Here is a 12,696-nt window from a genome sequence, read left to right on the forward strand (position 1 = left end):
AAGGTTTTTGTGATTGTTTGTTTAATATTCATGGGTATTTCTCAGCCAGGGGTAGTATTAAGAGATATTTTCCAGGATCATTTCAAGTACAAACCTTCTATTATGTTTTACAAGTCGGGAATCCAAAATTCGAAATCGACATGAACAGATGTGTTTCAAAATTCTAATCTTTTAAGTTTTGGAATATTAGCATGATTATGGTCGCTATTCCAGTAGTTTCCCATGCTATAGCTGATATTTTTTATACATATGTGACAGCTTATCCAGCAGGGTCTGGGGCAAAGTCTATCCCCATAATGGGTACAAATGTCTACTGCATATTGAAATGGATAAGCTTACTTTGGAAGGTTTGACAAAGCGTTCACCTCACCCTTATCCCACTCCATCACTGCCTACTTCAATCCCACATCACCAACACTCTTAGAACAAATCACTGCTATTTAAGTTATTTCTCTCAGTATAAATCATTGCTAGTTCAGTTATTTACAGAGAACCATACTTTACAAAAACAACAAGCCTATTGCAGGGGAGACAGGAGTGTTCCTTGAGGAAGCAGTGTTCCTTAGCAGGAAGCAAAGGTAGCACATACCATTCCACATTAAGGGAGTGTATGTGATGACTGATGCATGAGTTAACATGTACTGAAATAATAATGATCCATGATGGTACCATGAGGTACACAAATCTTAATAACTCACAGGAAAAATAAAAGATTAACTTTTTAAGTTTTCTTCTCTTTTCCAAGAACCTTTCATGAGAGGATAACAAAAGATTATTACACGAAGGTATATAAAAAAATCTGAAAAGAACAGGACTCTTGGCCTGACCTACTTGGGGAACAAAGATGCACCTAAAATACATGTTGCCTAACCCGAATTCACATGAATTGAGTTTGGAATACAGTGTTATGATGTACTGTAATGTGGTAAGAGAAGTGGTTGTGCCAGCATAAACAACTTAGGTAGTAACTAGGTACTGCTATTAGCATCACACCATTTTTACTGAATTATGTGGAGTTCTATAGTTTTTGGAATTCTGGAAATAAGGGTCTGTTCTTGAAAGTGTGAAAGTAAAATGAAATCCAAAAAGCTCAAAAATATCAAAGGGTAATTTACAAGTGTACATGTGACTACTAGCAGCCCTGACAAAAAACTAGCTCATGAGGACAGAGGGTAAGACATGTGGCACGTCAGGTTCTTTCTTACACATGAATGACGCTCCACAAAAAACTTCGGTCTTTAGGGTCATGGATTTCAGAATTTTGGATTTTGGATTCTATACCTGTATTACAGAAATGAGAACTCCTTCAGTTCCCACAAATGATCCTTGTCTACATGCTATCAATCAAGCAGTTATAAACAGTATGAAGTAAAGAAGTATAAAATATTTTCTTAAATGAATGAGGACTGAATGAGCATTTACACACAAACAGGATGACAGAAGAAGGTTGGGCAAAATTCAGGAATAGAGAAACATGAAAGGAAAAAGCAATGGGCAAATAGCAACTTCAAAGATTACTGAGAAGCCTGGGAACATAACACATATCACCAAATGGTATTTCAACAGAAACAAGGCCAAACAAAAGAATGCAAAAAGAAAGAAGCACCAATACTTTACATTCATAAAATAAAGCTTTGTCAGGCAAGTAATGCCAGCTAATCTACTCCAAAAAGATTTAACATTCATCTGTGTTAATATATATTCAACTGATGGTCAGCAGTCAAGTGTGAGGATAAAACTAAAAAGTTTCATAAAACCCAATTATCAATATATAACCAATCACCTAGATGGTGGTAGACCAAGTCCAGTTTCATATGCCTCTGCAATGTAAATCATGGCAGCACGGTCCCTAGCCTCAGCAGCTGTCAACATGTAGTCAAACCCTAATTCCTTGTCGTGCATGTTTTCATCAATCTGAAAATTATATAAAATTCTGTTAGACTGTTTGCTGTTTTCAACTTATCAACAAATTCTGACAAGATTAAAGACAAGCAATCATATGATTTTAGGCTATTGCTCTAAAACTTTTATCATTTCCAAAATATAATCAAGAAGTACACCAAAGCTACAATGATTAGCTGTTGGGAGACAACAAACAACAAAATACTTTGACATCTGTATACTGTTTAACAGATGCTAATCAATCAATAAACATATCAATACTCCTTATCCCTTCTTCAGCAGAGTAATAAAGCTCTCAAAAATTTTTCACATTTCCGCAGAGTAATAAAGTAGCTCTCATAAATTCTTCACATACATGGCAAAATGAAATGTGAGGAAAATATGTGGTGTGAGGAGATATGATTAAGTACAAAATATAGAAGTAAGAGAGAGGTGAGGTGGTAATATAAATGTGATTGAAAAAGCTGATGAGGTGTGCTGAAATGTTTTACATTTATGGAGGAGGTAAGTGAGGAGAGATTGATAAAGAAGATATACAGAATGTGTCAAAAGTGGAAGGAAAAAGGAGAAGAGGGGGATATCAAAATTGAGTGTTTGAGGCCTGAAATACAGGTGGGAGAAAAGTGTGCACGGGACAGAATGAATTAGAAAGATGTGGTATACAGGGGGCAACATGCTGTCAATGGACTGAACTAGGGCATGTGAATCATACAGAGGAAACCACAGAAAGTGTGGGGTTTGGTTGAGGATAGGGGGCTGTGGTTTTAGTGTATTACACATGACATCTAGAGAATGGATACAAATGAATGTGGCCATTCTTTGTCTGTTCCTAGTACAAACGTGGAAAATGGCAGACATACGAGAAAAAATACATATACATGTGTATATTTTTTCCAGTACACTTGCCCCTTTTTCCCATTAGCAAGATGGCGACAGTAAAAGATGAAAAAAGGCCACATTTGCTCACATCCACTCCCTAGCTTTTATATGTAATGAGCCGAAACCACAACCCCACGGGTCATAGAAGGTGACAAAAGGGGACACAAGCAGGGAGGTGAAAATCCTCCCCTTCTTGTATTTCAATTGTTAAAAGAGGAAACAGAATAAGGAGTCAAGCAGGGAGTGCTCATCCTCCTTGAAAGCTCAGATTGGGGTCTCTGAATGTGTACGGATGTAACCAAGATGAGAAGAGAGGAGAGATAGGTAGCATGTTTGAGGAAAGAAACCTGGATGTTCTGGCTCTGAGTGAAACGAAGCTCAAGGGTAAAAGGGAAGAAGGATTTACAAATGTCTTGGGAGTAAAGTCAAGGGTTTGTGAGAGGACAAGAGCTAAGAAAGGAGTAGCACTACTCCTGAAGCAGGAGTTGTGGGAGTGTAAGGAAGTCAATTCTAAAGTCAAATGGGTAAAACTGAAAGTGGATGACAAAGAGATGCATGATTAGTGGCACCTGTGCACCTGGCCACGAGAAGAAAGCTCATGAGAGGCAAGTGTTTTGGAAGCAGTTGAGTGACTGTGTCAGTAGTTTTAGTGCACGAGACTGGGTATCGGTGATGGGCGATTTAAATGTGAAGGCACATAATGTTGCAGCTGAGGATATAACTGGTGCACATGGAGTATTCAGTGTTATGAATGGAAATGGTGAAAAATTTGTGGATTTGTGTGCTGAAAAAAGATGGTGATTGAAAATAATTGGTTTAAAAAGAGAAATATACACAAGCATATGTATGCAAGTATGATAGATGATTGAACACCATCTGTCAAGTAACTCTCCTAATGTCTTACTTCTCTGAGATACAGTTGTCTAATGATGTTTTCACTAGTCCCTTTTTCATATCTACCTCTAACCTCCACTCAGGATTCCCGGTCAAAGGTGGTGTTTGTGCTTCTTTCAACATCAACACACCTGTTGCATGCCTCAAGGGCTTTGAGTCTCCAAACTTTGATGTTATGAGGCTAAAGGTCTGTCTCCCTACTACCACACTTTTCCTGTTTTGCCTATTGCTCTCCTAATTCTACATATTTCATTTCCTTCTTCACCTATCTCAACTTCTGCCATGAGACTGTGATATTCTCTCACCCGCAAGCCAAGGTCCTCTAACTCGGGGATTTCAGCCCCAAATTGATCACACTCTAATAAATGTAACTATTCTAATGCACCTCCCCTTCGAGCAGCCCTTTCTAAGAGTAAATACTGGCACTTGAACAAAGCTGACTGAAATAACTTACATAACTTCTTTTCTGACTTTCCTTGGGTAAATTACTGTCTCTTATGTGATGATGCTTCTGTCTCCATCAAATGCATATCAGAGGTTGCTCTTGCCAGAATGGAAGCATTTATCGCCTCTTCCTCCAAGATGACCTCTCTTCATCCAACCATCATTCAACTGTTCCAGTTCTGAGGCCATTCTGGCAAGGGATCAGGCAGACAATTCTCCTTCCTCTGGCTCCCATTCAGCCTTTATCACTACCCATAATCACTGCAAGCACATTATACGTGAACCAAAATGTTCTTTTATTCAGAGAATGTGCGATAACCTCTCCTCATTTTTCACTGATAGGTCTTTCTGGTCTTTAGCTAAGGGCATATTTATCAACTTCTGTCATTCTACCTTTCCTTCGCTTTTCTGTTCTGATGGTATTATTGCTGTCTCTCCCGCAGACCAAGCAACTCTCTTTGGTTCCTATTTCTCCTCTAACTCCACCTTCTATGGCTCTAACGTTCCTTCACCCCCTGATGCTCCTCTTACTAATCCTATGCCTTTTCCCATAATCTCTCTTCAGACTATCCAAAAAGCACTTCTTTATGGACACAAGCAAGGCTTATGGTCCTGATGGCATCCATCCCCATGTACTGAAAGAATGTACCTCTGAACTTGCACCTGTGCTTGCTCATCTGTTCCGTTTCTGTTCAAAAAACAGAACTTTTCCTTCCCCTTGGAAGATTGCATTAATATATCCATCCCTAACTTTGAATCCCTCCTCAACTCTTATGTCCTTAAACACCTCAAAAATCACAGACTTCTTTCTGGTCGCCAGCATAGCTTTCATAAGACTAGACCTAATGATGATATTCTTTCCTACTTACTAATGTCTGGTCATCATCCCTGAAAGACTTTTGACAGGGTGTGGCATCAGGATTTCATCACTAAGCTCCCCTCTTTTCAGCTTCCCTCCCTCACTTTGCTCCTTCACATCTAGCTTCCTCTCCAGCTGATCTATCTCTGTGGTTGTTGATGGATCAGCCTCCTCCCTTTTCTCCATCAACAGTGATGTCCCTCAAGGTATTGTCCTGTCCCCTACTCTATTTCTCCTTTTTTTCAATGATTTCCTTTCCTCCACAAATAATCCAATGCACTCATAAGCTGACGAATGAACAATGCATTCATCCACATCTTCAATTCTGCTCCCTCTTCTCTCACTCTATCTGTATCTTGTCTTGACAAAAATTCATCAATAAACTCAGACAGGATATCACAATGAGGTAGACAAAATCTTGTTAGGTTTAATACCTCCAAGACCCAATTAATACCCATCTCTCAATTGAAACTCCTCACAAATCTCATCTCTCCTCTGACGGTTCTGTAATTCCACCTCCTGACTAGATGAACATGCTTGTTATCACTGTAACATCCACTCTTTCTTGGAAACCCCACATAATATGGATAGCTAAGCCTGCCTCAAAGAAACCCGGTGTCCTGTTTAGATGTCGAAACTTCTCTTCTGAACACATGCTCCGTTTATACAACGGATTGATTCGTCCTTGTATGGAGAACTAGTCTCACATTTGGGGTGGTTCTACCTCTGTACCCTTACTTGACAAGAGTTGAATTGAAAGCAATCAGAGTTATAAACTGTCCAAGGCTAACTTCCAAGCTTGACCCCCTTGCTCTATGCTGCAATATTGGTTCACTATCCCTTTTCTATCAACATCATTTAATTTTTTGCTCCTGATAGCTGGCTGCTTATGTGTCCCTACCTCTAGCTAGAACACTTAATACTTGGCAAGCTGCTGCATCACATGATTATTGTGTGGCTTTAGGCAACTCAAGGGTGGGCCGTTCTGATACCTGCTTCTTTCCCTATACGTTTAAGCTTTGGAACTCTCTGCCTTCTCATGTCTTTCCCAATAACTATGACCTGTCACATTTCAAAAGAAAGGTCTATCACTTCCTCCAGATTTCATGAATACTTTCCCGTTTATTCTTTTTCCATTTCATAATTCTCTCTATATTTCAATTACAGCCCAGCCTTGATGTGGACTTATGTCTGTGACTGGTGCCTTCAACATAAAAAAAAAAAAAATGATAGGGATGCACGTACACAAACCATGGCATAAACTACACATATCCTTGTTTACAAGCTGAAGCTAGTGGGTGAGATATGGAGTGAAATGCATTCTCCCAGTGGGTAGGATAAGAATCAAACAGCATGTTGCTGTGATGTCATTATCAATACTTAATACAGTAAACCCTTGATTTAATGGATCCCGATATAACAGATTTCAGATCTAACGGACCAGGCAAATAATAATACATCAATCAATAATCTAGAGAATGAAAAAAAAATCTTAAACATTGCACCACACACATTTCATATCACACTTGTTTTTGGTAGTGTGGGAAATACTCGGTTTGTTTCGGTCTCAGTCTGCCTCAAGCTACCATGCAGTCAGGTTCTATACAGAGAATTGTGACTATCAAATAATTTTGCAATCCTTACAATTCAAAATGGCATCAAGTGATAGAGGAGTTAAAAGAAAGCATGTGAACTGTACATTCTATTACTGTATACTGAATTAAACGATAGTCCATGGGTTACATTCTCAATTCAATGGACTTTTGGCACTGTTGGAAACCCCCACCCTCCCTATTAGTCTGCTAAATTGTGGGTTTACTGTATGTACAAAAATATCTTAAAATATCATAAACTGTCTCATTATTAAAGGAAAAAGACATCTTAAACCTTAAGAGTAAAATTTTTTTTTTCTAATGTGACATCTACAAGCCCTTACAAGCTGTTTATCAAACTTTCATCTTAATTCTTAATTGTTGTAACTACAAAATATCACAATTTTAACTATCATAAACTGGAGGCTTAACCACTGCAAAGGTGAACTGGGAAATAAAAGAATTCAATATCACAAATATGAGTTAAATTTTTGAGATAAAATTACCAACTATTCACCACTGTGCTAAACTCACCTGTAAACCCATAACTACAGTCATAACATCATAGTGATACCAAAACCTTTGTATCAATGTGTTATGTTCTGCACTTATCCTAAACCATCTGCTTCATGTGCTGAAAACTTCAATGTATTAGTGAGCATTACTCATTCACATATTAGTTGCAATCATAACCTCCACGTTCTGTAATATCTATCATAACTGCTTTTTTTCAGCTGAATGGCTGCCTAAACTCAGTAAACTGTTATTAATTTATTCATTCATTCACCTATTCATTTGCTTACATTCTCAGTTTGTGTGTGCCTTACATAAGGACACTCAATATTTTGCTTTTAAAATGTCCAAATTAGGTCTGGGCAAGGGGGTATGAAATATAACCCCCTTTACTATGAAAACCTATTTTCACTTAGAAAGTTTTCTTTCTCATGCACCAGTGTCTTGTCTTGCCTTTTCCAATTGGCACCTGACATGAGAGTTATGTCACTTAAACGAAATTTACCTAAAACTGATGAATTCCAATTAACATGAAATTCTTGGGAGGTATTCCCCAAACCTTGCTAAATAATGATAATCCAAATTCATTGAGGATATGGCAACCCAATATAGTGCACACCATAAGTGCATCAAATACCTCCTAGCAGCCACACCAGCAGGTGCTTTGTGCTAGTCCTAGTCCCTCTCACATTCTATCATGGAATAATATTCACCTGCAAAAATATTTGAAAAGTGCTTACAAGTGTTTACTGGTTATTTTACGATATTTCATCAATGTACACTTGTAACTGTCACTGGTGTGTGAATCACTGTTGTGTCTCAAAATAAATGCCTCTTTGTGCTTACAATAAATGTATGATCCCCCTGTAAAAGTGATCCGGAGTATTGGGAAGTATTGTTATAAAAATGTATATTGTTATATTTCTGGATATTTAGACTCTTATAACATGACACACCACATTTGTTCAACCCCATTACAATGCCCTGCTACATGTGTGCATATGGCCAGCATCTAGTTATTGCTTTATATGATGACAAACTTGATGATACCTAAGCACAATGAGACCTCAACTCAGGATGATACTGACAACCCTAAATCTGATGGCGACACTATTTGCCTCAGGATGATACTGACAACTCAAAATCTGATGGCGAACTATATGCCTAAGTCCATTCAAGGGCTCCTAGTCACTCTGCCTGGAGACATGGGGTTATTGCTAGGCAGAGAGATAACACCCACCAACATGACTTTCCTCTGTTGTCTCTTCTCCCCAGCCAGGATAAAGTAGTATACAGCAACTGTAAATGGTACAACCATCTACTCCCAAAACCATCATCATTGCATAACCTAATGCAACCTGTGCAACTCCCACAAGCATATAACATCACATCAAAAGGTAAGATTACTATAAAATATAATCTTATCGTATTGTTATAATATTACAAAGATTATATCATTGTATACTTCCAGTATGTAGTAAAACAGTACACAACATGGCTCCATAAAGATAGACTTTTTTTATCACTTACAACTATACAATACATGCTAGCAAAATTCTGAAATCATCAAAATATACTAAGACACTTTTACTAATCAACAGAATAATAAAAACATGGAAAATAAAAAAGTATTGACAAAAAAAAGGAACAATTTTGGAAAAATTTCCTGATATTCCACTTCTTTCAATTTATCAGCCTTGATGTTACTCATATCCAATGCCAATTTCACTAATGTAAAGCATGAAAATATCCATTTTTTCTGTTACATAACACTTACTGTACTTTGTTTCTTGTTAGCAAAAACACAAGTTGATTGTAATGAAAATTAAAACACATAACATTGCCAAAACTTATTTGTTTCTTTTCATTTTTTTCTTGTTTTATGAGACAAAGCAACCAGTTTTAAACAGAATGGAGCTGGTTTCATATAACAAAAATGAAGATTACCAAAAAAAAAACCTATTGGAAGAAAAAAGTACAATGTAGCTCTTACATGTCAGATCACAACTAACCACCCGTGCAGAAGGATATACATTCATTTATTGGAAAGTCATTGCGAGAGTATTAATGAGAACCTATAAGAATGCATCTCCTATCAAGAACAAGGAATGACCTATAATGAATAATTTATGTGTTAAGAAATAAAGGGTTTGCTGAAGAGGTGATGCTACTCTCGACAGCCCTTGCTCCCAAGCATTGTGGCTCAAAGAATTTTGAGTATCCTCCTCAGTTTCAAGTGCTACATATGATAAATAAATAGTTTTTTGACATCCAACATAAAGAATGTCATATAAAAAATTGTGACAGACTTGATAAACTTATGAAAGTACAAACGGAGCAAGGGAAATATAACACAAAAGGAGCATACTGACATACAGTCATGCCAAAGTCAAACTTACTTAATGTACAGCAGCAGACTTTTACAAAGCATTTATTAAATTTATCAAAAATCCAGCAAAATCTACTTCCTAGGCATTCTGGGTTTTTGAAATTGTACCTGTGATTACTAAATAACTGGCTGGGAAACGTCTTCATACTTCCACTAAATTGACTGGATAAAATTACACCCAAATGGGAAGCAACCTTCCATATAGAGTGGAAACTGCCTTCCATTACACTTAATTACACAAGATGAGATGCGAATAATCTAGCTTTGACAAACTGTGAAATAATATGCTATTACTTGTATAACTAATACAAGATCTTTGATGATTTTTATAATCTTTGCAGAATACTGATCCACCAGAATAAGTTGTAATGCTTCAAATCACAATTTAAATCATACTTTTCAGACAACCTCACTCAAGATATAACACAATACCTAATCTTTATACTCTGTTCATCACATACCTCGAAATCTGGAAGAACGTCATGCTGTAGGCCAAGATGTAGTTGTGCCATAGTTTTGATGGCCTCAAGGATGCCACACCTGGCTGCTTGATTTACATGGAAAACAGCAGCTTCTTTGTCATAAGACTCCGATTCCTTTACAAACCTGTTCAACTCATGATATTTTGCAAGATCCAAATGTACCTGTAAAAGAGTGAAGAATCTTAACAACTCTATTATATAGTTTGAGCAAACATAAATCATTATCATTTGCCTATTCTCTCTGCATTTTCTGACAGAAGAGTCCTTCAACGTGCAATTTTTCCTTTCTACTTTCGTATTGCATGCTGTTTCCTGCATTACTGAAATAGCTCCTATCTATCTATCTATATCTCAGATGCTTGTTCCCTCCGGGAACTCCCATCAAGGGGTGGCCATGGCAAAAGAGTCTCCGCTTATCCCTGTCCTTGCATGCCTCCCTCGCATACACCATTCCATGCATTCTTTCACCATTTCACTCCCTACACTATTCCTCCACCCTATTTGCCCTGTCACAGGAGGTATTCCACTCACACCAACCCCTTTAATTGTACTATCATAGACTCTCCTTGTAAACTCCCAGTCTTGCATTCTTTCCACATGCCCAAACCACCTCAAAGTATTACGTTTCATCTGTTCCACCACTCCCCGTTTCATTCCCTTTGCATTCCTTCTCATACCACACTCTCATACACACCTTTTATTTCTTTCTCCATTCAAACTAGGCACACCACATGCTCTTCTCAAATAGCTCATTTCCAAAGCCTGGATTCTTGACCTCTGTGCCTCATTCCACATCCATATTTTGGCTGCATAGGTCAGAGTTGGAAGGAGTATGCAGTCCTTTAATCCTCTCTTCACTTCCATATTTAGACCTCTATCCTTCTATATTCTATTTAGGGACCCAATAACTCTTCTACCCTGTACTGCTCTCTCCTTTATCTCTCCTTCCATATCACCACACTTACCTTGGACAGCTCCCAGATACTTAAATTCCCTCATTTCTTCCAGTCTTTTTTCCTCCCATATCCACAGCGAAATATAGTACACTTTCTTCTTTCATTATATATGATTTTACAAAATCTATACTTTCACTCTGTTTCCTATTAAACACCACTACTTTACTTTCACTTGAAATTACCTTCAATCTCCTCCACTTACACACATCATAAAGTTTCCTTTCAAACACCATTACTCTACTTTTACTTGCATTTACCTTCAATCTACTCTATTTACACATATAAAATGCACTTACAACCTTCTGCAACTCCTCTTCACTCTCTGCAAAGAACACACTATTATCTGCAATCAGGCTTGCCACTAGCCACCATATCTCACTACCACACTCCATCTCTGCACCCCTTTTCCCTAGTTTTCCTTTCATCTCTCTTATCACTCCATCCATTTATATCAAAAAGCCATGGTGACATCACAGCCCTACCTCACACCTAAGTGTATCCTAAAACTTTTGCTCAGCTCTCCATCCATTCTTACATATGCATCTGCTCCTCTATAGAAGGCTTTTACACCATCCAACAGTTTCCCCTATACCACTTATCCTTAACACAGCCCACAAAGCATTCCTTTTGACTCTATCATATGCTTTCTCTAGATCCATAAAAGATGTATACAAGTTCTTTCCTTTCTCTGAATACTTTTCCATGGTTGTCTTTACTACAAAAATCTGATCCACACATCCCCTACCTTTCCTCAAACCACCTTGCTCTTCACTTATTCTGCATTCAGTCATTTCCATCACTCTGTCAGTTAATATTCTTGCATACACTTTTCCTGGTATACTTAACAGACTTATTCCCATATAATTGCTTCATACATCTTTTGCACCATATCCTTTGAGCTTTCACTCAATCCTCAGGCACAACCATACTTTACCATTTCAGCCATAATCCCATCTACTCCAGATGCCTTTCCTACCTTCAGCCTCATTATTGCCCTTCTTACCTCCCTCTCTCTCTTTGTTATAGGCCCCTGCATTTGTATCCTCTTCCTTCCCTCCTCCATACACATGCATGTGACAAGTACTGCCTCACCTTCACCCACATTCATCAGCTCTTCAAAATGCTCTTTCCATCTTCCTTTCATTTCCTCTTTTTGACTCATCAATTCTTCCTCCTTACTCTTCACATCAACATTTTCACTCTTACATCTACCTCTTTCCTGCTTCACCTCCTTCCAGTATATTTTCTTATTATCCTTAAACTTTTCACTTAACTTTCTTCCAAAATCTTCATCTACTCTTTCTTTGCTTTCCTCTATCAGCTTCTTCAAATTCCACTTACATATTTAGAATTTTTCCCTCCTTTGCTGAACTTCCACTGATACATTCCTATTGAGCAATCTACCATATGCCTTTTTCTTCAGTTCCACAGCATTTCTAATCTCTTCTCTTCACCATGCATTGCCCTTTATATTTCTGTATCTCACTATCTTGTATACAACTACTGATTCTACAACTTTTACTGGTATTTCTCTAAACATTTCAAACACCTCATTCACACATGACTGCATTCCTACATTCACTGCACTTCCACTTAAGGTTTCAGTTACCTTCCTTTCATACTCTTCCCCGTATTTTTCATGACTTATCTTCTCACCAACACTTTTACCTCTCCATTCTTCCTTACATCATACCTCCACTTCTCCCTGATCCTCATCCCCAAAAGAACCACAAAATGACCAGTCTCCAAAGAATCCTCTCATTACTCTAGCATTCAACAGCCCTTA

The 12,696-nt window shown here is 37.8% G+C and overlaps 1 protein-coding gene across 10 annotated transcripts in view; it reads right to left on the bottom strand.

Annotated features, from left to right (window-relative positions):
• The window catches only part of LOC139760964 (eukaryotic elongation factor 2 kinase-like), a 145,773-nt gene that overhangs the window by 13,974 nt on the left and 119,103 nt on the right, over positions 1–12,696 (bottom strand). For all 10 annotated transcript variants that reach the window (XM_071684767.1, XM_071684747.1, XM_071684754.1 and 7 more), the window contains 2 exons: positions 9,934–10,116; positions 1,784–1,914 (listed from right to left, as the gene is read on the bottom strand). In XM_071684767.1, coding sequence (XP_071540868.1) covers positions 1,784–1,914; positions 9,934–10,116 — 314 coding nt within the window. The remainder of the gene's footprint in view (positions 1–1,783; positions 1,915–9,933; positions 10,117–12,696) is intronic.

Source organism: Panulirus ornatus, chromosome 3 (assembly GCF_036320965.1).
Source record: "Panulirus ornatus isolate Po-2019 chromosome 3, ASM3632096v1, whole genome shotgun sequence".
Lineage (NCBI taxonomy): Eukaryota > Metazoa > Arthropoda > Malacostraca > Decapoda > Palinuridae > Panulirus > Panulirus ornatus.